Here is a 27,489-nt window from a genome sequence, read left to right as displayed (position 1 = left end):
ACCTCTTTCTTTTGGATTCTATTTAACTTGTAAATAATCATATATACATATTTTTATACAAAGTTGTGAGCCTGAGCACATGTAGCTCATAACTATGCCAGTCTTTATTAGGGTCTCCATAGCAAAATATACTTCCAGCCCCCAGACCAATATTGGAGAATGGAGTAGACATGGAGATGATGGAAGTTGGCCATCCTTGGTCTACAAAAGGGAGACAGGAGCAGCAACAGGAAAACCAGGCTGTGCTCTGCTCCAGTTGGACTGCCCCCACCCCTGGGAGATGAGAGGGGCAGCAGGGCTCTTCCACCAGCCCGGCTGGAGGTCTACTTCGTTTCCCCCTCTTTCTTCCCCATCCCTTTTCCCTTGTTTGTCGTGTCTTTTTAGATCATAAACCTCTTTTTTGCTGATTGATTGTAAGCTGTCCTGAAAGCCTTTTGGGGCTGACAATACTTTAAATAAATAAATAATAAATAAATAAATGTACTTTAAATAAAGAAAGAAAATAAATAGAAGCCAAATCATAAGACATTAAGACCATAGAAATGTAGCATAGTAGCCTGGAGAGAAGTTAAGAGAATAAGATGACATTATTCCAATTTTGAAATGCAATTTTGAAATTCTAAAATACTTAAAATAGTGTCAGGAAAAAAGAGTGTAAAACTAGGGGTGGGCAGCCTGTGCCCCTCTGGGTGTTATTGGACTCTAGCTCTTGTCATGTCTGACCACTGGTCATGCTGGCTGGGGCAGACAGGAGTTCAGGTCCAATGGCATCTGAAGAGCTGCAGGCTGCCCATTCCCAGGATAAACAATGGTTTACTGCACAGATAGGCTACCTGGTGCCCGCCAGATGTTTTGGACTACAACTCCCATCTGCCCATGCCAGAATGGTCAATGGTCAGGAATTATGGGAGTTCTAATCCAAAACATCTGGATGGCATGGGGTTGCCTACTCCTGGTTTACTGTTCCTGTTGAAGACATGGCCAGCAGTAGTGAGCTTTCCAGTTAGTTTTCGAAGGGACCTGAGCAGGTGCTCAAACCTGCCTGGCAGCCTTCTTCATAGACCAGGTCAAATATTTATTTATTATTGCATTGACATCCTGCCTTGTTTTCCTCCAATGAAACCAAGGCGGCTACATCCTCCTCCTCCTCCTCTCCATGTTATCCTCACAACAACAACTCTGTGAGGTAGGTTGGGCTGAGAGTCTGTGACTGGCCTAAAGTCACCTAGTGGGTTTCCATGGCCAAGTGGGGACTAGAACCCGGATCTCCCAATTCCCAGTCCAACACCTTAGCTACTACACCACACTTGTAGAAGCCACCTACACTCTATTCATTAATTATAAGGGATAAAAAAACCAACCTAGGTCCTACATAGAGTAGATCCACTGAAATGAATGGGACTTGCCAGTCATGGTTCTACCCAATGTGCATGCACAGTTGTTTCATTTCAACAGACTTACCTTTATTCACCCGCCCCATCACTGTGAATTCAAAATATTTTCTGTTTTCAGTGGAGGAGTAGAGCCCAAATACAACGGCTGTGCTTTTGGGTTGCAGTTTGAACGTTGCAAGAACGTATACTTCATTCAGCGTAGAATCAGCCAGCGTCTGTTGCAGGAATGCTTTTACTAGCCTCTGGTTAGGTGTAGAAAGAAGATCAAAAACTATAACGAGATTAAAAAGGATTTTAAGAAGTTGATGATTATAATAGACAAGTGGAACAAACCTGCAACAAATTGTTGCATTATATCCTCAGCAATAAACAGGACTACTTCTATCTAGGGTTCCAGCCAACCAGTCAGCCATGTTTTCCTCCAGAACACTGTTCTATTCCACACATATTTCATGGCTAGTGAGTATGCTCAATCCCTAGTGGGTTGCTTATGGGGTGTGGGTGTTTATCCCCTTATATTTTTTTTTATTTAAATATATATGAATGTCTGGGTGTGTGTGTTCGAAGTGGGGTATGTTCACCCAGTTGGTAGGTTCAGAAGACACAATCTTACTCTTCCCAACATACATAGAGATAAGGTAAAGGACAATATCAAGAAAGGCTTCAGGGTTATGAGTAGCACAAGTTCTTCTCTTACTGGAACAGTGATCACAATAAAGTATTTTACTTTGGAACGAAATCCCATTATTGATTTTTGCAGGAAAAACATAAATATTCAGGAATGACATTGGGATGGAGGTGCAACATGTGTTGCAGTCCAGATAGTCCCACTCTTCACATGTATAGCCCCAGGTTTGGTCACACTAGATTGTGACAGAACATTTGGGGCTAGCTTTTTTATGAATCAAGCATATATACAAATAACCGTTCAAAAATTTACTGATTATTTCTGTGGGGAGAACATGAATGCTCATTGTTTCAGAAATGTTGAGGGCTCCAAAAACTGACTCAGTGAAGAAACAGTGAAGTCATGTCAGTTGTGGCATCTGGCCATTTATGAAGGTGGTGCACATACACAGTCATGTTTTGACTGTGGATTAGTTTATCTCTGTAACAACCATACCAACCATGGCCTGGCCATGATGGGAAACTGAATGCAATCATGCTGATGAAAGCCTAATCTCAATATGACAAAAGTAATTATCTTTGGCAGTCTGTATGTCTCATTATAATCTCTTCATAATACAACTGATGAATCAAATAGCCCGGCCACTTATGCATCACCAAAAAAGAGGAAATACGTCACCAAAAGGAGGACAAAAATTTACACAATAGTTTGTATATGCTGACTTGTACGTATATATACAAATTTAGAATAATTACCATGATTTAAAGTGGAGAATATATTCAATAAACAAAAAACCTATGGTTTACAAAACAACGTTAAGGCTCTACAGTTTTCAACCAAGCTCCAAAAAGCATGGAAATTGGGAGTTAAGGCTCACAAGCCTTAATGCCACATCCTCCCTAAGGATGCAAAAAGTGCCAGTGAAATTCTCATTCTCCCAAAGCAGATAAACCATGAGGACAGGATGGAGAATAGAATATGCAGAGGTGACTGTGGGGTTGTGGAAAACTGATGACGGACAACTTAGGGCCACCTACTTCTCTTTTTTTGCTTAGAGCAGCCCTTCCGCAACCTGGTGCCCTCCAAAGGTGTTGGACTACAACTCCCATCATTGCAACTCCCTGTGTGGCTGCTCGGCCTGCTATCCAGGTGCTCACATTTGATGGACTACTCAAAATCTCTGCTGCTCTCCCTTCTTAAGGTTCATTATCTTGAAACTGGACTTGGATTGGACAGCCCTTCAAACAGAGGACACCGTAAAATAGAGGACTGACCTCTGATAATCCTTTAAATTGAGGACTGCCCTCTGTAAAGTAGGGCCCATGGCCACCCTAGGATTCAGATAGAAAGGGTGTAGGGAGAGGTACTTTTGGTGGCTGCCTGCCAGTTATGGGGTTCCTCCTCCACTCAAGAGCCCACAAAGACTAACCTGAGCCCCTTTAAGAACTGATATAGTTCTGGGAGGTAAGTGAGAGCAGTGGCACACCACCCCTCAGATCAGTGAAGTTAGTGAGGATCATACCTCAGAGATAGACCACTTGGTCTGCATGCAGAAGGCTCAGGCCTTGGCATCTCCTGTTCTGTTTGTTTGCATGCTTGTTTCTTGTATTTATATGTCACTCACTTAATAAAGTCCTCTGAGTGGTTAACAAAAAGGTTAAAATCATAAAGACAATTAAAAACCCAAGTAATCACATGGAGTAGAACCCAACCATGATACAAAACTGAATAAAATAAAGACAACAAGCAACAGTAGCAACATTTGACATAGAGCAAGAAAGTGCTCAAGATCTTAAAACAATCTTAGAACACCTGGGAAAATAATAACCCTGGCAGGATCTACACTACTGCTTTAAAACAGTTTATAGCAGTAGTGACAACTGTTGGGGCCCAGGACACACTCCATATTCAAACCATTTTCAAAGTGTCATCCTTGGGGTAGATCTAGACCCTCTTCAGAAGACATGCTAAGCCACACAGGTTAAGCATTTTGAGTGAAACATTATGGCTTAGTGTGTTGTGTGAACCATCCCTAACCATGGTGGCTACATAACCATGGTTTAAACACGCTCACTAAGCATTTGCTGCAAAACTTGAAAGGAGCTATCCAAGGTGCTGAACCTATTTTGGGCTTAGGGTACAGCACCTTGGATAGTTCTTTTAGAATTCTGACTGGTTCTGACCGAAACCCAAAATGGATTCACAGCCCCACCACAATCGGAGCTACCAGCCTCCACTGGGACTTTTACATTCCATGAGTGGTGCCACTTACTTGATGCTAGATTTCAACATTAGATGATGCTACGGGAACAATCCAGCCACAGTTAAACGCTTTTAAGCTCCATTGATTTCAATGGGTAATGCATAAGTATACATTTACCTCCCCCACTGAAATCAATGGGACTTCACTTTCACTGGATCGTGTCCTGCATATTTAATAGCTATCTTGCAATAATTTGCTGAATTTCTGAAGATGGGGGGTGCGGAGGAATCATTGAAGTAAGTCAAATGACCTTACTAATTGTAGTCAAATTAAAATGTGCACTTCTTGGAATACAGTTCTTTAAATTAAACTCATGTGGCTTTAGAGATGCCAAGAATCAGACTGAACTCTGTTTTTTCAGGAATTAACAGGGCGCTGTTTCTGTGGCCAAGCTGTACTCGCATATAAGCCACACGGCTGATAGAAAACATTGCTGCCTGGAAGCTCCCTCTGTAGGTGGTACATTTTTCACAGCAGACAGGACTTATTCCTGGCTCTGGGTGGAGACATGCTGGATTTAGCAGCAAAGAGCAACTGTGTTGGGTAGCACTTCGTTGAAGTGAGACGTTGTTCAACAGAAAAAGCTATAAAACTCTTTGCTGATTAAAAGTGCCATATGAGGAGATAATGGGGAACAAAGGCCCGATATTTGTAAAACAGGAGTCCCCAATGCAGCACCTGCAGAGACCCCCAAGAGCATTCATGAAGCTCTGTAGGTCCTGTCCCCTCAAAAAATAGACTTTGAATAAAAATCATAGGAAATGGTAGGGTGGTCTTTGTTGTCTCCCTTTCTAGCCTCCCTGTTTCTATCCCCCACCCCACCTCTTTAGCTTACTGTTTCTCCTCCTCTTAGCATCTCTAGCCTTGCTCTTTCTCTACCCCTTTGCCTCACTGTTTCCCCTCCCTCCCAGGTTCTAGCCTTGCTCTTTCTCTACCCCTTTGCCTCACTGTTTCCTCTCCCTCCCAGGTTCTAGCCTTGCTCTTTCTCTTCCCTCTACCTCTTTGGCTTGCTATTCCTCCTCCCTCCCACCCACTAGCCTCATTATTTTCCTACCACCACTTCCTCTTTAGCTCCCTTTTGACCAGCCCCCCCCCCACGGGAGCCATTATGTGACTAGCCACATCTTCCGTGGGAGCCATTTTGTGGTGGTGTCCATAGCAGTTTCTCAAATCCCCAAATGTGTGCCAGGTCCAAAAAAGTTGGGGATCCCTGTTATAAAGAGAAGTGCAAACATTCAGAAGCTAAAAACCAGACCTTTGATTTTGTGATTCATGAACAGAGGTATCACATCCGCTGAGGGGAAAGAAAGCTGAGGAGAAGCAAAGAAGACTGCAAGAGGAGGAAGGAAGATCACCAATTTCTGCTCCGTTCAGACACATACCCAGGCAGTAAAAAAAAAGTGTGGTAGAAGAGTTAGCAGCACATGCTTTTTTCTCCACCACTACACATATGTTAAGAATCTGTGATGCAAGTACTCCATATGGAGGCCCATACATGTAACTGTCAAGTTCATGTGATACTTTTACCTCAAAACAGGGGGAAAGGTCATACAAAGCAGGCTTTCATGGGTCACAATACAGAGCATAAATGGGCAAGTCAGGACCTGAGGATGGCAAGCACCCCTCGGAAGCCTTCTGTGCAGCTCATCATGAATTTCCATGCAGCGCCGTCCACCACCCCGCTTCCAAATATCTCCCCTCTGCTTCCACTGCCACAATTTTGCTGGGGAAGACGGTGTGGAGAAGAGTCATCCCTCCAAGCCTTGTTCCCTGCGCAACTAAATTGGAGAAAAAATATATGGGGAGAGTCATCCCCACATGCCTTCTTTCCCAGCATGTAGCAGAGCATATACGTCACACACATTACCTTTATGTGCATGGGGAAGAGCATGTGCCCATTCCTCGGTCATGCTGTCACCACCTGGGCACCTGCGTGAAACCAGGCCTATGGTTTCAGTCCTACAAAGACTGCTATTAGCCAATCATTTACAACAGGGGCGCTGAATCTTTATTTTCAGCTTGAGGATCAAATGCAATTTCAGCGAAGCTTTCAGGGGCTGCATTCCAGTGGTGGGTGGGGCTGAATGCAAAGGAGGTGTGATCAAAGGCGAAGGGGGTGGGGCCAAAATACCAGCATATTTTTTAGCTTAAAGCTCTTACTGCCAATAATTAAGCTTTAGGAGAGCCATTTCAACCTTTGAGAATTGGGGGCGGGGCAGGGGGGGGGAGAGAATGCTCAAAAGCCGGGAACCACCCAATAATTGGCAATCAGGGGAAAGGGTGAAAGGTCAGTGGAAGCAGGACCATTTAGGGAACCCTGGAGAACTGGATTAGGACCCCAGGCGGCCCAAATTTGGCCTGCAGACCTGAGATTCAACACCCCGATTTACAAAATGGTAAATTACCACACTGCATATCCAAGCTGGTCATCTGTAGTGTCCTGCCAATTGGTGTGTAGAATTTTACCAGGTACCTGCAGCTGGTTGCAAATACAATGAAGCAGGGATGTGGTGCAATTCCCCCCATCACTTGGCTGGTTCTTATGGATAACCCATTTACCAAGTAGTTACACTTAGCAGTACTTATCCGAAGAACTAGCTGCCGACATTCACAGAGGTTAATTGACAGCAAAGAGCTGAACAAAAGCTTCTTAGCCTGTAAGTGTACACAGAATGCATGACTTCCCACAGTGAATTAAGCCAATTGTTTACACAGTCTGGAGGCAATGTGGATTGGGAACTTTGGAAATGGATTCTCAAATTTTTCAAGAATAATCCTCTCAAGTTAAAACAAACAAACAAAACAAGGGTAGCTATGGGGGAGGAGGAAATAAATAAATAAATATTTAAAAACAAAAGCCACAATCCAAACAAATTAGGCATTTTTAATCCTTATTTTACTTTATTATTATTTTATTATTACATTTATACACCACCTCATAGCCGAAGCTCTCTGGGCAGTTTACAACAGTTAAAAATGGTAAACATTAAAACGTATACAAAATTTAAAAAACCATCAGAAACATAAAAACAACAGTATAAAAAACAACAGTATCCATCTAAAACAATTCCGGGGGCCATTAAAAACAAACTTAACCTTGTTAAATGCTGTTAAAATGCCTGAGAGAAGAGAAAAGTCTTGACCTGGCGCCAAAAAGATAACAATGTTGGCGCCAGGCGAGCCTTATCGGGGAGATCATTCCACAGCCGGGGGGCCACCACCGAGAAGGCCCTCTCCCTTGTTGCCATCCTCTGAGCTTCCCTCGGAGTAGGCACTCGGAGGAGGACCTTAGATGTTGAGCGCAGTGTATGGGTAGGTTCATGTCGGGAGAGGCGTTTCATCAGGTATTGCGGTCCCAAGCCATGTAGGGCTTTATAGGCCCTTGAATTAGGCTTGGAAACGTATAGGCAGCCAATGCAAGCAGGCCAGAATCAGTGTTATATGCTCAAACCTCCCTGTTCCAGATATCAATCTGGCCGCTGCATTTTGCACAAGCTGCAGCTTCTGAACCGTCTTCAAAGGCTGCCCCATGTAGAGGGCATTGCAGTAATCTAATTTGGAGGTTACCAGAGTATGGACAACTGAAGCTAGGTTATCCCTGTCCAGATAGGGGCATAGCTGGGCCACCAACCGGAGTTGGTAGAAAGCACTCAGTGCCACCGAGGCCACCTGAGCCTCAAGTGACAGAGATGGTTCTAGGAGAACCCCCAAGCTACGAACCTGCTCCTTCAGGGGGAGTGCAACCCCATCCAGAACCGGTTGAACACTCCCCATCCGATCAGCAGCATCTCAGTCTTGTCTGGATTGAGTTTCAGTTTATTAGCCCTCATCTAGTCCATTGTCGCAGCCAGGCCCCTGCAATGTTCAGCACATCCACAGCCACACCTGATGAAGAGCTGCGTGTCATCAGCATACTGATGACAGCACACTCCAAAACTCTGGATGACTGCACCCAACGGTTTCATGTACATGTTAAACAGCATGGGGGACAAGACTGACCCCTGCGGAACCCCATACTGGAGAGTCCACGGGGCCAAGCAATGTTCCCCAAGCACCACTTTCTGGAGCCGACCCGCCAAGTAGGAGCGGAACCACTGGAATGCAGTGCCCCCCACTCCCAACTCAGCCAGACCTTCCAGAAGGATACCATGGTCAATTTCAAAGGGAAATATCAAAGGACTTTCAAATGCTTCACTTTGGCTGGATTATTTATTAATGTTTAAATGCAGTAAAGGCACCATCCTATGCATGTTTAGACAGAACAAAGTCCTGCAACTCCCAGCATTCCCCAGCCAGCATGCACAGGATTACAGTCTTGTATTTTCCTCCTCATAGAAGACTTACTGGTGCAGCTAGGGGTGGACCTCAGGCCAAAGTCCAGGGCCCTGCAGGCCAGCCCCACCCCCCTGCAAATGACCTCCCAAGGAATGACAGGTGATCACAAAATGGCAAACAGGCCCAACATCAACACCTGGCCAAGCTGGCAGGGCCGGCCCAAGACATTTTGCTGCCTGAGGCACACCAGTAAATAGCAACCCAAGTCAAGGTACAGAGCATCCAAAGTCTGCCAAGTTCTTTGGATGAGATATCAGGCAGAAAATCCAATAACCCTCTTCCACCCACCCCGGCTGTAGAAATACAATAATAACAAAGTAAATAATTCACTTCGCAGCATTTTAAAAAACCTTTTATCGTGAGGAACACCAGCAACCAGGCATGCAGATGGTTGAAGATGCCTATTTTATTGTGTGTGGTTTTAAAATAAATAAATAAATAAATAATATAGTAACATCTCCTGTGACAAAATGGTACTTCATTCCCAAGTATTTGTGTTAATGATCAGGGCAACAGAAGCAAACTCCATTTTATTCCTACAGACATAATGGTGCTACGATTTCAGTGAATCTAAAATACAAAAATGGACCGGATCAGGGTATTTTGCTTGTTTTTGCTCTAACGTATCAGGAACAAAAAAGCAGTTGTAAAGCCCAGAGAGGCGGAGAAAAGAGAAATGTTAATTGCTTTACACACAGAGCATCTAAAGGGCCCCGCATAAGACCATTAAGTCCAGGGTGTAAAGTTACCTACGTACACCACTGAGCTTGCTGGGGAATGCTGGGAGTTGAAGAACTTTTGTGTGTGTCTAGACATGCATAGGATTGCATCCTGAGGAGACTCCAGAGAGCCCATGCGCTGACCTATATTTTGTCACTGCAGAGAGCATAATTACACGTACATCAGCTTGTGGACACGCATGCACCAGCGCTTCTAAATAACTATCTTCCTGAAGCACAACCTTCGTTCTCCCATGTCCTGCTGCTCCATGACAGGAAGCTTTTTTCCAGTTCAAGGGAGTTTAAAAGTGATTGTAATGCAGCACTGAGGCAAGACGACAGCTATAGAACAGGAAAGTCAGTGGGAAAACATGTCTTACACTCATAGTTCAGCCTGCACACACTTCTGGAGATACATTAGGATTTACAATCCCAGCTGTTTCATAGTTGTGCTTTATTTTCCACACATTTATTTTCCGTTCCCAGGCATTTAGCAATATGAAATGAGCCTGGTCTGTTTTTTTTAGGCTCATAGATTTTTAATGTTGTTATAGTGGTTTTAAATGTATGTGTATATTGTATGTTTTTGTGGTTTTTAAGTTTTGTATATTGTTTTTAATTGTCTAAATATTATGTAAACCGCCCAGAGAGCTTCAGCTATGGGGCAGTATACAAATGCAATAAATCATTATCATCGAATCTGTTCTAAAAATCATGTTATTTCTCGATTTTAATCATGTCATGACAAGCAGGTTTCCAAAGTTAATTTTACAATGAGATGTGTTTTTTTTATAGCTATAGGTTTAAAAGTATTGTCCTCAGCTTACTTTATATTATCCTCTTGTTTTGTAGCGAACCACAGAGAAATGTTCTTTTGCTCCACTTCTTTTTCTCCTTCCGAAATCCAGCTCCCCTCTAAGCTAAAGAACGTCTACTTTTCAGTCCATTTTATTTTGTATGTCTGCTCTTGGTGCTGTTTGCTTCCACCCGGAGCGTTTACATGACAAAGTAACAATAGCAGATGTTGTATTGGGGATGCTAGTAATGAGAAATGTGATCTTTAATTGGTTTAATTTGTAGATAACTCACAGCTTTACATGATAACTCACTTGAGCCAATTGTAATGTGAGTAAAGGGTATACTTGCTTGATTATTTTATGGCTGTCCTGGTTGTGGTATGTTACTGTGATATGTTTTAGCATATTAAAATGTAAGATTTCTTACACTATCTTCGGCAGTGCAAGAAAAACGGTGTAAGGTAATTGCTGAGGTGCAGTTGTAAGCACTCTTACAGCCAATATTACTTGGACTGCAATCCTATTCCTATTTATCTCGCAGCAAGCCCCATTGAACTCAGTGGATCTTACTTCAGAGTCAACATGCAGCAGCAATTTCTGAATCGCCAGAGCAATTATCAGAAACTGCATGAAAGTAAAATATCTGCTTTCTAGGCCACTTTCAGTGTAACATTGTGTTGGCTCCAGACATTCATAGAAATGAGATCTCATTACAATCAACGGGGCAAATTAATCATAACATCCCACTGATTTCAATAGGAACGAAGTGCTACTAACTAAATCAGGTTCCCACTCAGAATGTTTATTTTAAACCCAAGTACTACTGAATACACATTCATAGATAATGTTATACTGCAGCGTAGCCTTCCCCAACATTGTGCCCTCCAGATGTTTTGGATTTCAACTCCCATCAGCCCCAGTAAGTATGGCTAATAGTAAAGAATTCTGGGGGATGCATCCAAAACATCTGAAGGGTACCAGTTTGGTAGAAGCGGCTGTGGCCAATTACTTTCTCTTTCACATATCCTTCATATAACATCAGAATGAGTTTTGTGTCATTGAGTCATCTGGGGATTTGAAGTGGGGAGCAAATGCTTGCTGAGGCCTAAGGACAGGGATGTGAGAAGGATCAATGTGATCCCTTGGACTGTACAAAAGGGGCCAGTTCACAGGTCACAGTGAGCCAGAATTGCTGAGAATTTTAGCTTACCATGAACAAGCATAAAAACATAAGAAGACAGCTCCTTTAGAGTTCTGACTGAAACCAAGAGCAGATTCACTGCCCCACTGACATCAAAGCTACCAGCCTCCACTGTCTTAACCTCTTAGCCTAAAAACCTATTAACCCTCCTTGGAATTATGGGTAAATTGTAGTGATTTGGGGGACTCTGAATAGGGTACCAACCAAAATGGAAGGCAGGAGATTCGTGGAGTTAACAGCAGGGAGCTGGCTGCAAAGGAGGTGCAATGATCAGCCTGTGTGTGTGAAACAATGGCCACACACCAGTGCAAAGTTATGCACGGGCAAAGTTAAGTCTCGCTGAAATCTATGGGGCTGAACTCTGTGTGCCATTCTGGGTAATGTATTTGAACAGGTTTATTTAAGAAACATGAAACATTTTCCTTGATTAGGGTGGCCATTTATGCATCAACAAAAAAGAGGAAATCACCAAAAATAAAGGACCACAGAGGACACAAATTTGCATAAAATGTGCATGTATAGAATGCAGATTTAGATATTATTATTGTTATTATTATTAAAATAGAAATTTATTTATTTATTTATTTATTTATTTATTGCATTTCTATACTGCCCAATAGCCGAAGCTCCCTGGGCGGTTTACAAAAAGTCTTACCATAATGTGGAAGACTGAGCAGGTAATGTGGAAGACTGAGCAGGAAGCCAGATTCCAGCTGGACATCAGGAAAAACTTCCTGACTGTTAGAGCAGTGCGACGGTGGAATCAGTTACCTAGGGAGGTTGTGGGCTCTCCCACACTAGAGGCCTTCAAGAGGCAGCTGGACAACCATCTGTCAAGGATGCTTTAGGGTGGATTCCTGCATTGAGCAGGGGGTTGGACTCGATGGCCTTGTAGGCCCCTTCTAACTCTGCTGTTCTACGATTCTATGATTTGTGCCTGTCTGTGATGATGGATAGCAGCTTTTATGGTTCTTCATTTTAAAACTGAAATGGGGCGAGACAGCCCTTCAAATAGAGGACAGTCCTCTATAAACAAGGACACAAGACCAGAGCCATCCTATTCCAGGGGGAGGGAGAAAGGAAGGAAGCTTTTTGTTTGCTTGTTTCACCCTCCCATTGACTCCAGTGAGGGGCAAATATGTTCCCACCACCTCCAAACCAGGTGTAGTTTCAGGTCAATTTTGTGGACATATCGGAGGGGAGGATTTAGATCCTGTGAATCCACACTGCCCCAACACATGCACACATTAACATGTCACCAGAAAGTGCTGTTTTGCCCACCACCATTGATGGCACTCCGCTGGTGGACCTCTACCCTGGCAGAGCCATCCATGGGTGTACCAGGAAGCCTTCAACGGTGCAGGTACGACCCCACCCACAGACCTCCCTCTCTGTCACTTACACATTTTCCTATGGACTCTCAGCCATAGGGGGCTGCACAGGAGCTCTTTCCAGGGAACTGGAGCCTGACACTATAGCTGCTTCTCATTTACGATTATCCATTTATTTCCTCAACAGGCACTGCTTTTTAAGATAATTCAAAATACTGTCCTGTGAATACATTATAAGATTTTCTACTCATCAAGTTTCTTTTCCACTTCATCCAGGTAACTTAAAATGTCATTCTTACACATAGCCCTTGGGTAACACATGAAAAGAGATGAATAACATGGTCAACCAATTAACTGATTAATCTTTCTTGAATGAATGAATGAATGAATGAATGAATGTTTAGGATTTTAGCAGTATTATTATGCATGGTGCCTACATGGAAAAACTAAAATCATAAATATGTTATCCTTAAAAGAATATCAACTACAAAAACTGCTTATTCCTATTTCAATAGCTCTGTTATATCATCATTTTGGTAATATTAGCAACACAACAGTGTAAGCTACACTATCGTCTAAATAAGGTGAAGTACTAAATAGCAATTTGAATTAAATAATTACTCCCACTCAACTTGGAATCAATAACAGGAGTATCTCCAGTAGCACAATCGTAGGCATTCCTACTCAAAAATAAGACCCACTGGACCTGTTCAGACAACATGCTAAGCCATGTTTAGGCCGCTAACCCTTTTGCAGCAAATGATGAGTGTGTTTAAACCGTGGTTAGGTAGCCGCCATGGTTAGGAATGGTTCACCCAACACACTAAGCCATAATGTTTAGCTCAAAATGCTTAACCACCATGGTTTAGCATGTCATCTGAACAGGATCACTGAGTTTAATGGAATTAATGATGAGTGTGTTTAGGACTGCAGCCTAAAGAGGTGGTACCATGAGACTATTACAATAGTTTCTCACCACCATTAGGGCTCTGTACCAGGTACGTTCACTGAATGAGGTTCAGCAGTTTTCTATTAGAGATAGGGCTTTTTCAGATGGCTTTATGAAATGTCCTCCCCATAGCTTGGCCATGTGCTCTACTTTACAGGAGACATTTGTAGGCATCCTTTATTTGGCATGTTGTCCAGTCCTAAAGATAAAGAGCCCTAAGAAGGGAAAGCAGAGGTCTTTGAAGTTGCCCCTCCACAGTTAGCACCTGGACAGCAGACTGAGCAGTCAAGTAAACAGGTCATCTGCTCACAGTGAAATGTATTGCATTTTGATTTACATTATAGTAATCACTTCCAAATTTGCACCATTTATATATGCAAATTTTATGCAAATCTGTATCTGGGTGTGTGTGTGAGATGCATTTCCTTTTTCTTGCTTGTTTGGCAAAGTGTAAGTGGCCACTCCCTCCTTTCCAAAGGGAGCGCACCAGGCTCAGTCACTATATGGTTACAGGCACCAGGCTAAATCCTAGCTTTTTCATGCAGCCTTCGGGCTAAGTTGAAATTAGTTTCTTTGATCCAGGTTGGGCTTTTGTTTCCATTTTTGCTGACTACTGCAGTTTCTAATATTGTTATTACTTTTTGTTAGGCTTCTGTAGCACTGGGTTCTTCCTGGTGTGTGTGTGTGTGTGTGTGTGTGTGTGTGTGTGTGTGTGTGTGTGTGTTTATTTGGTTTTGATTGATTTGTTGTTTTATTTTAGTGATTTGTTGTTGAGTTGTTTTTACAACATACATCAAGGTATAATTTCAGATAAATAACCCCCTTACTTCTTTACTCAGAAGTAAGTCTCACTGTGTTCAATGGGGGTTGTGTAAAACTGCAGACATACCTGGGAGTACGACCCATTAAACTTAACAAAACTTAATTCTGAGTAGACATACATATGATTGTACTGTTAATATTGTAAATCACTTGTTTTTCAGAGAGACATTAGTTGTTGTCATCATCATTCCATCATGACACCCTTTCACAGGCAAGAGTTTTGATTTATATATAAAAAGATAAAAAGAAGAAACCATATCTTAATAAAGGGATGAATCACATCAGTTTGCTAATGTGTTCAGTCCTAGACAAACGAAAGGAAGAAAAATGAGAGTCACAGAGAATAAAGTAGGACTGTGTGGTCCTACAGATCTTTTTCTAGGTGTGGGATTCTTCACAACAATCCGTGAAATTTGTCACTGTGTTCCCAAGCATCAGACTGCAAAAACATTTTTAAATGGGCTTTGCTATCTTTATTCTAAAGGAATTCCTTAAAACGAAAACTTGGTAACAGAAAAACCTATGGTTCTGATTAATGCTTCTTATTCTAAAGGAATTCCAACAAACACGCGGCTTCGTATTTCTTGTAGCGCTACCATCACCCATGACAAAAGTTTATTTTTTAAATTAATTTCTTTGTCGAATTTGATTTGTAAATTCAAAGACGCCTGTTTTTCTTTGCCAGAAACGGGGCCGCCATCGCCGGGGGGAGCCCGTCTTGAGGATCCTGTTGCTGCCATGTGTTTCCCATCAAGTCTCCTGCTCTGGACAATAAACAGTCCTGAGTCCTGGTGGGAATGCCGTTCTTGGTCACCTATTCCCATAAATATCTTCCCCCTTTGCAAAGTTCAGCTCCAGCAAAGAAGGGGATGCAAAGCCTTCCCCTTGCCCTGGAGCCTCCAGAAGGGGGCTGTTGCCTCTTACCTTGAGGGGCAGGCTGAGTGCTAAAGCCAGGACAAAGCTGCAGGGCCATCTGCAAGAGCAGGAAGGCGGCTTTGCGTTTGTTCATCCTGTCCATCACTCCAGCTAAGGAAGATGCCCCAAACTCCTGCTGCTGCTGCTGCTGCTGCTGCTGCTGCTGCTGCTGCTGCTGCTGCTGTTCAATTCCGCCTCCGATTGCACTTGGGTTTGGATGGAGAAGGATGCGCTAGGATCTGCCCTCTAAGCGAAAAGCATGGAGACAAATTGAGGGCTGGCTACGGGGCTCCTACCTGTTGCTGGGACAGCCGCGCACTGGATTACAGCAGCCCAGACAACAACTGTTTTAACTAGCGGAGGAGACAGACCTAACTGGGGTAATGGGGGGCGGAGCTAAAGGGACAGAGGCTGCAGCCATTGGCCAGAAAGTAGTTTTTCCCCCCCGCCCCCACCCCCACCGGTCAGACTTCAGATCTAGAAGAAAGGGGTGCAATGGGAGGTAGGCAGTAGAGGCTGGTGGCTCCGATTTCGGTGGGGCTGTGAATCCATTCTGAGGTGCAGTCAGAACCAGACGGAACTCTAAAGGCGCTATCCAAGGTGCTGAACCCTATCCCCAGAATGGGTTCGGCACCTCGGATAGCTCTGTTAGAGTTCTGACTGGAACCCAGAATGGATTCACAGCCCCATCGAAATCAGTCTCCCCTGGGGGAAACGCAGGCGTTGCGGGTCCGAAAGAGAGCAGACCGATCTCGAAGGTGCCCACGGTGCTTTCAAAACCCACAGAACACCAAGAGGCACGTGCCGGATGGGGGGCAACGCCTTGGACCTCTCAGAGAACCTGGGCATGGAAAACGTCCCAGAATCGTTTTACAAATATATATGACAAATCTGGAAGCAAAGGAGGAAAATGATGATGAAACAGATCTTGAAATTTTCATTTCTAAATCTTAAAAATCTATGTACGTGAAGCTGGTCAAAACGTATATATTGACCAACTCTAAGCGTCTATGGATTTTTGATTTTAACAAAGGTTAATAGATGCACACACTGTTGGATTCTCAAATGAGACTTCTTTGTTTTCGTTCTGATTTAGGGTTTTGTCTTGTTAGGGTCACTGGTCGCAATGGAAGTTTCCCCCCTTCTGGCGGTTACCTTTTGTTCCAGTGCCTCGAACTCCAATAGCTTTTTCCTAAACGTTTACGATAGAAAAGGTTGTCATGCTTTGAAGATTCTGTGGTTTGTGTGAATGAATCAATCAATCAATCTGTGATGGAGTCCTGGTTCTTTACAGTGAATCCTATGGGATGCAATCCTATGCAGGGTATATGTACTTCCCTAGGAGTAGGTCCCATTGAACTCTGTGGAACTTCCTTCTGAGGACATTCTCATAGAGTTCTGTGATATAGCTGGATTCATTCGTTGCTTTTTTTTATTCTTTGTGAGCAATGCTATAGTTTAATGAGATTTGTTTATAAATTGCAATTTTAAATATAATCTATCCTGCACCTTTGCGTGGAATGGGTTTTAAAACAAATATATTAGCATGAAACGAGTTGTTTCTTTCTGACAGTGTGCTCTGGAAATGCATCAATGTATTTTTGTCACTTGATGTTACAAGCCAATACTGATGGGATTTTCATGAAATTTTAACATCCTTGTGAAAAATGTGTAGAATAAAATGTGATACAAACTAGATGTTAGTAAATGTTTCACTGGACAAATTGAGCCCATACATTTTATTTTATTTTTCATTTTGCATAATTACTTTGGATCTCTTTGCACTCTCTTTCTGGAACCGTTTGTCAAGAGGCAACCTAAAGGTAAGCTATTTAGTCTGTGAAAGGGCGTTGTTTAAAGTTTTAAGGCATGGTTGAGTGTGCAAGAGACCACATGATAAGCAGCAGACATGGAAAGTTGTCAGAGAATTGCGGTTTTCTTTAAGAGCTTTTGGTAGTTTCCAAATTAATCATCTTTGGATGTTGACTCTTGTGTGCAGGAACCATTGACAATATTTTTGCAGCTGCAATGTGGTTGAGGGTCTAATTTTAAAGGGCGGTTTCACTTCTGTATAGGCCATATAAGTGGGACCTGCAAAAAAATGTTGCAGTATATCCACCCTTCTTCTTCTTTTTTTTTTTTTTTAAAGGTGTTCCTGTTCAGGGCTCCAGCCAGCAACACCCCCTGAGTAGCGTAACCCACTACTCCCCCCCCCATTCCATTCTTCTTTTCCAGCTGTCAGTCTGCAGTCTGTGGCTACTGAGCATGCTCAGTCCTCATCTGGCTGTTTATTGAGGGTGGATTCCCTCTTCATTATTGTTTTAAAAGTTTTTGGGGAGGGCTGCAGGCCTCAAAGTTTCCCTTAGTATACTGATACTTCCCCATTATTTCTTAGGGGCCTCATTTTGGCTATAATCCTGTTAGCACCCATCACTTGAATTCACCGTTAAACAGGACTTTAACTTTATGGATTATGTAGCAGATTCCTGTAGTCACACCGCACCAAGTGAAATTCCCTCTTCATCAGAACAGTTAAAGCTGCAGGAGCCCTGCCTTCTTTTGTATCTGGTCATGCTAGTTATACTTCAGCTAGAATTTCACCAGGTGCTGCATGCATACAAATGACACCTGCTGAAATTCCCTTTTCTATACAACTGTTAAATATACAGGAGCCCTGTCCTCCTTTTCATATGGTCACCCTAGCTTACACCTATATAAGCCTGCCAGAGCATTGAGATTAGCATCAGAGGCCCTATTCTCTGGCACATCAGCAAGATCCATTAGGATGGTGGGTACTAGGGACAGGGTTTTCTCAGCAATGGTCCCAGACCCTTGGAACACCCTCCCAAGGGAGATATATATGGCTTCATCACTGCTGGTTTGTAAACCCCAGCCCCTCCCACCAAAAATACATTTATTCTAGTCTGCATGTGGTACTTAAAAATCATTAGCTGCTGCTACTCTGAGTGTGTGTTTGTATGTTTAATTGTAATTTGTATGTTCATGTTTTTTGTGATACTGTAAGCGGCCTTGTGTAGACAATGTCCCCAGAAAGGCAAATTAAAAATCTTTTAAATAAATACATCCAAATAAATATTGTGTCTTGGCTGTGAGTTACTGACCACTTAAACTTACTGGCCATTTAAAGGGTTGCTGCCATTTATAGCAGCCAGAAGAACCAATGGTCCGACTAAGTAGGAGACAGCATCACAGTAGGCCCTGACTTTAACAGGGCTATGAAAGTGTAAATGTTCAGTGATTGCTGTTCTTCATCTCCTTTAATTCAGAGAGGTCATACTGAACTCAAGTGGGATATAATCCAGAACAATTTATTTGGGAATGGCAGGCTTGTTCCTCCCCCCGCCCCCCAAAAAAACACTGACTCAGACCCTGCATTTTTGGAAAGACAGTGGGCCTTTTGTGCTCTTTCTGAACAAATTGTAAAACTTGTCTTAATCAATGAGTCATTTTTCATAGCTTGGAATATGAATAAGACACTGACATTTTCTTAAGTAAGATCAACAGCAATAGACAATTTTTCTATATGCCAAACATGCAGACTTCTGTGGAAAAGGTGGAAAGACAAATTTAGGAGTTGAGCTAAACTCACACAGATGCCTTATTAACCTGTACAGTTATATGTAGCTACAAATATCATTACAGATGTTGCTAGAGTTTTAAAAGTTATCTATATACTTTATAGGCTCAGATAGCGTAGGGCCCTTTAGCACTACTAAGGCACTGTTCTTTTGTAGTCAGCTGGAAGCAGGTTTCTCATTCTGGTCCTACACGGCACTTGCTATAGCATTATATTCTGCACTACAATCCCACAATGCCAAGCAAAGCTGAGGTGGCTTGAACGTTTCTGTACCCTATAACTTGTATTGCTCCACATGTATTAGGGCAAAAATTATTGTACAACTGGGCGCACATATGTTGATAGTGTAATTAGGAACATAATCATGGAGTATATGAGTGACAACAGAATCACTACCTTATTTAGCACTCAGCTGGCAAGCCCACGCCTCTAACTGAGATAAGTAATAGCCGTTTGTCCTTGTAGTGTGTAGTTAGTATCTTTTGCAGTTCAAGCAGTCCTCCTCAGGACAATATAGGGAAAGATATTCAGCACTTGTTATACAAACAAACCTCAACAACAGTACAGGGGAGTAGGGAACCAGGAGAAAACTGGCATTGAATCTCTGTTTTTCAAGGGTAGCTTGTTTTGCTTAGAGAGCAGACAACCTACGGGCTGGTGAGTTATGCATATACGTAAGTTTACACAGCATATTCAAAATACTGGAGTAATATATAGGCAAACTGCCCTCAGGTCAGAGGAATTTTCTGAGAAAGATAGTTTGCCCAAAAACTGTTTGCTGAGAAACATAGGTTGACCAAAAACTGTTTGCTGAAAAGCATTTGCTCTTATGAGTGTTGTTCTTTGTTTGTATTGTACATTGAAGATAAAGTGTAAAAAGGATGGTTATTTCTAAAGAAATATTTTCTGATAGATTGTTCAATTTGTTTGCAGCTCCTGATGAAGGACCTAAGGGCCCAAAATGTCGAGCTAGTGTACGTGTCTTTTTTAAATCTACGCATTATTTTTTACTTTTCACTGAGGAAATCATCATTAAATATTGCAATTTTCATTCAACACCAGAGTATACATCTCTCTTTTTCTTCATCGTTTCTGTACCAGCCGTAACATTCGTAACCAAAAGGTTTGAACATCAGCTGATTGAGTTTTATTTCTTCAATGCATTTGTGCTTTAGCCCAAAAAGGAAATGAAATATTTTTATTAGCACCTTCACTTCAGCTCAAAAATAAATTATTTTGTCTCCCCTCCAGCAGGAAGATTGGGCTGAAGAAATTAGCCCCTACTTCACCTTTGCTAGTACATCCAACTTGCAAAAATTAGCCTGAGGATTCCAACACTAACTCCATGGCCTTATAAGCCCCTTCCAACTCTACTATTCTATGATTCTATGATCAAACAACCCACCATTCATTAACTGTGGGTTGTTTAGGAGCGAGTGATGCTCCATGACATCTGAGCCCAGAACTCTGGGCTGCTGATAGATGGGCCATTGTTTGGAGAGGTACAGGGTTAACAGCCATACATGGTCTTCTACTGCCAAGACTGGGCCAGGTTGGCACCATCAGTCTGCAAAATATTTGTACATATCATCTAGGAGCATTGCCTTTAACATAATAAAATACCTTACCCATATGGCATTACTGAGCCCTGCCCTCTTTTGTGTTTGGTCACTCTAGTATAGCTCCTGCAGCTTTAACTGTTGTGATGAAGAGGGAATTTCACAAGATGCTGCATTCATGCAAATGACACCTGCTGAAATTCCCTTTTTGTTACAACTGTTAAAGACACAGGAGCCTTGTCCTCTTTTCCATATGGTCACCCTTTGTAAGCAGTCCTTCAGATAATTGTGATCCCATCTCAAGTCTTTTAAAGCTTTAAAGGCCAGTACCAGCACCTTGAATTGAGGCTAGAAACTAACAGGTAGCCAATATAAATGATCAAGAACAGGAGTAATATGATCCAAATGCCTAGCTCTCACAATTATATGCCAATTGCAGTTTCTGAATCATTTTCTTTATATTACTATTTGGACATATGTATTTTTTAAAAATCCACATGATGGCTATTAGTCTGTAGTGAAATGGTTGTGTGTATCCACCAGGCTCAGGGTGCAATTTTTGCACCATACCACAAAGTTGTGTTTTTGTATTTGCTGTGGTGTGCAAAAGCCATGGGCTGTGAGCTAACACGCACATGCTCTACCAGTGCTTTTTATGAAGCTAGCATCAGGGCCGGTGCCAGACTATTTTGCGCCCTAGGCAAGGTGAGCTACTCCCCCCCCCCAAAAAAAAATGGCAACTTTGATTTTTAAGAACATACATTTCCTGGAAAAAATAAGAAGCACAAAACTTGAAACTGCTAAATTTATTTTAAAGTGCAAGAAATACGTCATGCCAATTATAGCAAACAAATTGGAAAGGAATGTCTATGGGTCTAAAGTGCATTATTTAATAGGAATATCACCTCCAAATCATCCCCCCAACTCACACGCGTGCGCACACACACACTCAGCATCACTCACTCCAAACACACGCATTCACTCAAAGACCCCATGCACCCCATTCACCCATACATCCTCTCTCTCTCTCTCTCTCTCTCTCACACACACACACACACACACACACACACACACACACACACACTCAGTCTCACCTTACTCGTATCTTCTCTTTCTTTTTCTCCACCTCCTGGTGCTTGCTGCTTGCTTCTTCTTGCTTCTTCTTACCCCTCTTCTTCAGCGCTGTGGGGGGTGCTGGAGGCTCAGCCGCTCTGCTTGATTTTGAGGGATTTCTCTCTCCTCTCCACACCATAGCTCACCCCATTCAGCAGGAACTCCTGATTGTGTGAACCACAGGTTGCCTAACAAGTGGCTGGGTTCTGACAACACAATAAACTACTTTTAAGGGTTGAGTATGAGTTGACCATGGGTTGCCACTGAACCATTGGTTGTTGTTGAAACATGGCTTACAGTGTTGTCTGAATCCAATCATGCTAGAAAACCATGATTTGTTACTACGAACAACCCATGAAGAGAATCCATGGTTTGTTGTTGGGTTGTGAACCATGGGTTGTTCATGGCTAACAAAACATGGTTTGTAATCATGGCTGGGTTCAGACAACACAATAACCCATGGTTCAACAACAGCCCACATTTCTAACAACAACCAATATTCAACCCTTGAGTGTGAGTTATAGCAGTGTGTGAAGGCAGACATTAAATGCTCTTTCAAATAAATGTTTTATCTTGTCAATGAAAGGAACAAAGAATAAGTGCTAAGCAAATTTCATAGTCTGGATGCCACCATTGGTAAGGGCTTGAGCCTGATAACCAGCTGAAAGTACACTTGTCCAAGTGTAAATCTGGATCCATGCCCTAGTTTGTGATCACAGTGCATGTGATCAGATTTCATTAAAAAAAAAAAAACCTTAAAGTTTCTTGCTCTTAAACTTGTAAAGATAGGATTGATAGGATTAAAATGTGTGAACAATGTCTGCAGAAATATCAGAAGCTAGAAGTGCAGTATGCAGTCTTCTTGTATGCCCCAGCTGTGGGCTTTCAGGTTTTTTCAGGGTTACCAAGGGAATAAATGAGCCAGATCCACAGTTTACTTACAAGGAGACAGTCTTTACTGGAAGGCATATCCCAATAAAAGTGGACCAGACTTCAAAGGCTTCCTGCACAAAAGACTCTTTGGCAAAATGTGGACCCCCACCTCTGGGCACAAGAATAATTATAGCATAACTTGGACTTGGCACTGCTCCCAAGTTAATCAAGTGATTGATTACTAGGTTTACTAACAAGGTATTACATTCTCAGCACAGAAAAGCATTACTGGTAATGAGCACTACTGATAGTAAGGCACTTCTTGACATCTCTTTGGCACGGGTAAGACCCACTAACTGGGTTTCCAAGAGTGTTATGGCCAGCTTTTCAACTGAACTACCTTGGAATGTAAGCTTGTTAGTATGCTCCAATGAGAACCGTGCTTTGACTCATCTTCCCATGGACAGAGGAATGTTGCAGACTAGTACAGAAAAACAACAGTTTGCTGGCTTAAGAGCAGAAGCTGCCATTCACCCATAAACCTTTGTGGGTAGCCATGGTTTGCAGGCCTGTAGGCCATACACTTCTTAATGAGCAGAAGCTGAATAAATAATACAAAATAAATGGATACATAGGGAATGTGATGTGCATGACACATCACTCCAAACCACAATATATTACCAGTAATTGCACAACCGGTTTATAATTTTTAAAAGAAAACATTAATAATCAGATTCTTAAAACGTCAAACATTTTGACATAAACTGCCAGCTTCAGTCACTTCAGTCCCTGAAGCTGGCATTTTATGCCACAACATTTCACATTTTAAAAATCTGTTTGTTTATATATATATATATAAAATTAAACTAGATGTGTGATTGCTGTTTATTGTGATACAAATTATTCAAAATATAAAAGCATTAAGAGCCATCATTTATATCAGCTATTTAGAAAAAGATGCAATGCTGATATTTTTATGAGGCTCCTCTGTGGGCGTCTTTACATTAAGAGGAAACTGCATGGCTTACTTGGGACGTTTGCGCTTCCTGGGTGTGTTACTTGGGCAGAGAGGGAGGACTACATGCTTTGAATTAAATACTTCCCCTCTGTTCAGTTCAGACAGTGCCATCTAGTGGCAGAAAATCCCACTTTTTAAAGGATGTTACCACTTTAAAAGTGGTTCTTTTCATGGCGGAATTTGCAACGGATACTGTGGGGGATGTCCTGGATGTTCACAACATCATGTAATCTACCCGCAAACTTCCATGAGTGGCCATTCACAAGTGCGCTATAAATCACTCTGTTAGAGAAACCTTATATCTCCAGTCTTCCCTCTGTGTAGTCTGTGGTTTTACCTTTTTCTTTTCTTAATATATCATATTTAGATATCTGTCTTAAATGGGCATCCACTCTTTGTTCATTTGATTGCCAAGCCAAAGCATTTATTTGAAAGATAATTTAATGTTAGGCAACTTGTGGCTGTTTATTTATTTGTTAGCTGCTTATTTGGATATTTATTTAATATGTTTTTAGTATTTATTTTTGATATCTTTCATTTCTCTGCTGCTTAAAAAAACCTCTTATTTCTATTATATCTCTTTATTGTCGCATCAAATATATTATTACTACACTTTCCTCTTGCATTACTATAATACCAGATCAGCCAACCCTCTTTTTTATTGATTTAAAAAATTAAGTTCTTTTGCCTTCCAGGTTGTTCCTTTAATTTTAATTTTTTTTTTTTACATGTATCATCATATTTGTGTTAGGAAATGATCCACAAGGGTACATGCAACGGTTAATTTGTGATTGGTCAAACATGTGTTTAATTCATTAGAAAAGTGAAAAACAGCTGGATATTTTTGAGTGTTCTTTAGCTGGCTCACTACTGAAGCTGTAAAGTTTCTGTATTCATGGTGGGCAAAGGCTTAGGTGAAAAATATATCTTACAAAATCTGACTCCAGGAAAAGGGGGTTTACTGAAACCACAAAATATTTCAAGTCTCTCCATAAAGTCTATAAACTCTCAATAAAAATCCTAACTGTTGGTAACACTGACTCAATACGATGTGGTACAAGGAATGTTTGTGCCTCTGCAATTTTTTTCTTCTGCCTCTAGGTGCAATAAAGATTAATTTGAGCAAATGTTCTCTCTTAAAATTGCATAGTTTTATTTCTGAGTGAGCTTCTGTTGTCAAAACAATGGCAACTTGAAAATTAGTAACGCAGCAAAGAACTTGCATCTTTTTATACAGCATGTCTCAAAAAAGGTTTCCAGAACTCTGGACTCATTTGATTGTAATATGGATGTAAAGAGTGTTGGACTATAACTTTGGAGACTGATGTTCAAATCTCCGTTCAACAATGCAGCTCACTGGGTGACCAGGTACCAGTCACAATAGCTCAACTTAATCTACTTCACAGGATTGTTGTGGAGATAAAATGGTGGTGGGGCTGAGCAGAGAGAAAACTGTATATGCTGCCTTGACCTCCTTTGAAGGAAAAGTGGGATATGAATAAATAATACATTTATAATAGATATTAGAGATTCTTAAAGACCAAATAATGAGACTGACAATAAAATCAAAAGACTGTCTTTTAACAACATGTAAATAAAGTAATGAAAGCTTTTGTGACTATCAACAAATAGGCAATCTAGATGAGTGCAGTGCTGGGGCAAGACTATAGTAGCCCATTAGAGATAATCTTGGGGCTGCCTATACGGCAGCGAGTTGCCGCCACAATAAGCAAAACCCCATGCTTTTGCTGTGTTGGGGTGGCAGTGGCTAATCCCGATGCACAGTGAAAGTGCAGGGTTTCCGGTGGCCAGGCCTGCCCCCTGTCCAAGCAGATGGTGACCTATCAGGGGTCACCGCCTGCCCGGCCACACCTCTGCATCGAGGATGGAGCGCGGTTAGGCGGTGGAAGGGCCATGTTCACCTCGCTCAATCCTGAAAAGTCAGGGTAAGTCCCCAACACTTGAAATGTGGAGCTTCTCTGGAAAACACCGCAATAGCTTCAAGGTGGCTGCTGCATTTTATAATCAATGCAGCGCCACCACAGAGCCACCTCGGGGCTTCCAGAATGTATAGTCAGCCCCCTTGTGATGTGTGAAGTGCCTACAAACACTTCCTCTGATTATTATTATTATTATTATTATTATTATTATTATTATTATTATTTATTTATATAGCACCATCAATGTACATGGTGCTGTACAGATTACACAGTAAATAGCAAGACCCTGCCGCATAGGCTTACAATCTAATAAAGTTGTAGTAAACAATAAGGAGGGAAAGAGAATGCAAACAGGCACAGGGAAGTGTAAACAGGCACTGGGTAGGGTGAAGCTAACAGTATAGAGTCAGGACAAACTCAATATTTAAAAGCTATAGGGAAAAGAAAAGTTTTTAGCTGAGTTTTAAAAGCTGTGATTGAGTTTGTAGTTCTCAAGTGTTCTGGAAGAGCGTTCCAGGCGTAAGGGGCAGCAGAAGAAAAAGGACGAAGCCGAGTAAGGGAAGTAGAGGCCCTTGGGCAGGCGAGAAGCATGGCATCAGAGGAGCGGAGAGCACGAGCGGGGCAATAGTGTGAGATGAGAGAGGAGAGATAAGCAGGAGCTAGACCGTGAAAAGCTTTGAAGGTCAACAGGAGAAGTTTATATTGGATTCTGGAGTGAATTGGAAGCCAATGAAGAGATTTCAGAAGTGGAGTGACATGGTCAGAGCGGCGGGCCAAGAAGATGATCTTAGCGGCAGAGTGGTGGACAGAGACCAGCAGACTGATGTGAGAAGAAGGAAGGCCAGAGAGAAGAAGGTTGCAGTAGTCCAACCGAGAGATGACCAGTGCGTGAACAAGAGTCTTGGCAGAAGAGACAGACAAAAATGGTCGAATCCTGGCAATATTATACAGGAAGAAACGACAGGATTTAGCTACTGCCTCAATATGAGGAATAAAGGAGAGCAAGGAATCAAATATAAAGCCAAGATTGGACTCTTCTGCTTTGTAGCTGCAACTACTGAGCCTTGTAGTAATGTTTGTAATGTTTTATTGTAATGTAATGTTTCATTGTAATGTAGTAATGTTTTATTGGTGTTTTATGAATGTTTGTTGCCTATCAGTTTTTTTATTAAACGAATTTTAATGTAAGCCACCTGGAAAGGCTTCTGCCCCGAAAGACAGCCTAGAAATATTTTAAATAAATAAATAACCTGGACTATATTGCAGATATGAACACAAGAATACAAATACATGCATCTAACAGGAGTTGGGAATAGTGAACATTTGAAATGCTTTTGTTAGCAGATCACAGCAAGCATCAATTGGGAAAAGAGCAAATGCCTGCTATTATGTTTTTATAGTAAAAAGCAATTTAAATTCACGATACATGTGCTCCTAGCAACCACTGTGCACAAGTATAATATTAAAAATGATGTGAGGGTCAGTGCTAAGCTGACAGAGTTTTTCTTATTTCATATCCCAAAAAACAGGTACACCCTGGCCTGTACGCCCTCAAATCACGTGCAAAAGCAAGTCCCTCTGACTTCAATGAGCCTTATATACTAATAAGCATATGTAGGATTGCACCTGTAGTTGCGATTAAAGACCACATTCCTTTGTCATCTATGTGGAAACCCCATTGAACTCAGACTTCATTCAGAATGCACATGCATAAACTCTGGCTGCAGCCCTCTGCGATTTGGGAGAAATCTCATTAAACCCAGTGGGACTTGGGTAGGATTGTGCTGTGCATTGGCTGAATTTTGCCACTGCCTTTCTACAGGCAACATGCCAGAAAATGAATAAGGAACTCCTTTTCATATCAATACTGGTAAGTCAGCTGTTCTTGACTATATTTGAAATATTCCTTTGGCAAACAGTAACTAGGAAGCTGAGGGAAGTAAGGTGTTTCTTGCACACCTTAGCTCATCCTTCCCCAACTTGGGGCCCTCCTGGCTGGGGGATGCTGGGAGTTGTAGTCCAACATATCTAGGT

At 41.9% G+C, this 27,489-nt stretch overlaps 1 protein-coding gene across 1 annotated transcript in view; it reads right to left on the bottom strand.

The window, feature by feature from the left end:
• The window catches only part of THBS4 (thrombospondin 4), a 54,417-nt gene extending 38,933 nt beyond the window's left edge, over positions 1 to 15,484 (bottom strand). The window contains exons 1-2 of the mRNA XM_063128651.1: positions 15,364 to 15,484; positions 1,462 to 1,665 (exon numbers count right to left, since the gene is read on the bottom strand). Coding sequence (XP_062984721.1) covers positions 1,462 to 1,665; positions 15,364 to 15,457 — 298 coding nt within the window. The 5' untranslated portion in view covers positions 15,458 to 15,484. The remainder of the gene's footprint in view (positions 1 to 1,461; positions 1,666 to 15,363) is intronic.
• Between the last annotated feature and the right edge of the window lie 12,005 nt (positions 15,485 to 27,489).

Source organism: Elgaria multicarinata, chromosome 6 (assembly GCF_023053635.1).
Source record: "Elgaria multicarinata webbii isolate HBS135686 ecotype San Diego chromosome 6, rElgMul1.1.pri, whole genome shotgun sequence".
In the NCBI taxonomy this organism is placed as follows: Eukaryota; Metazoa; Chordata; class Lepidosauria; order Squamata; family Anguidae; genus Elgaria; species Elgaria multicarinata.
Note: the sequence above shows the minus strand (reverse complement) of the source record. Positions and strands in the feature narration are given on the sequence as shown.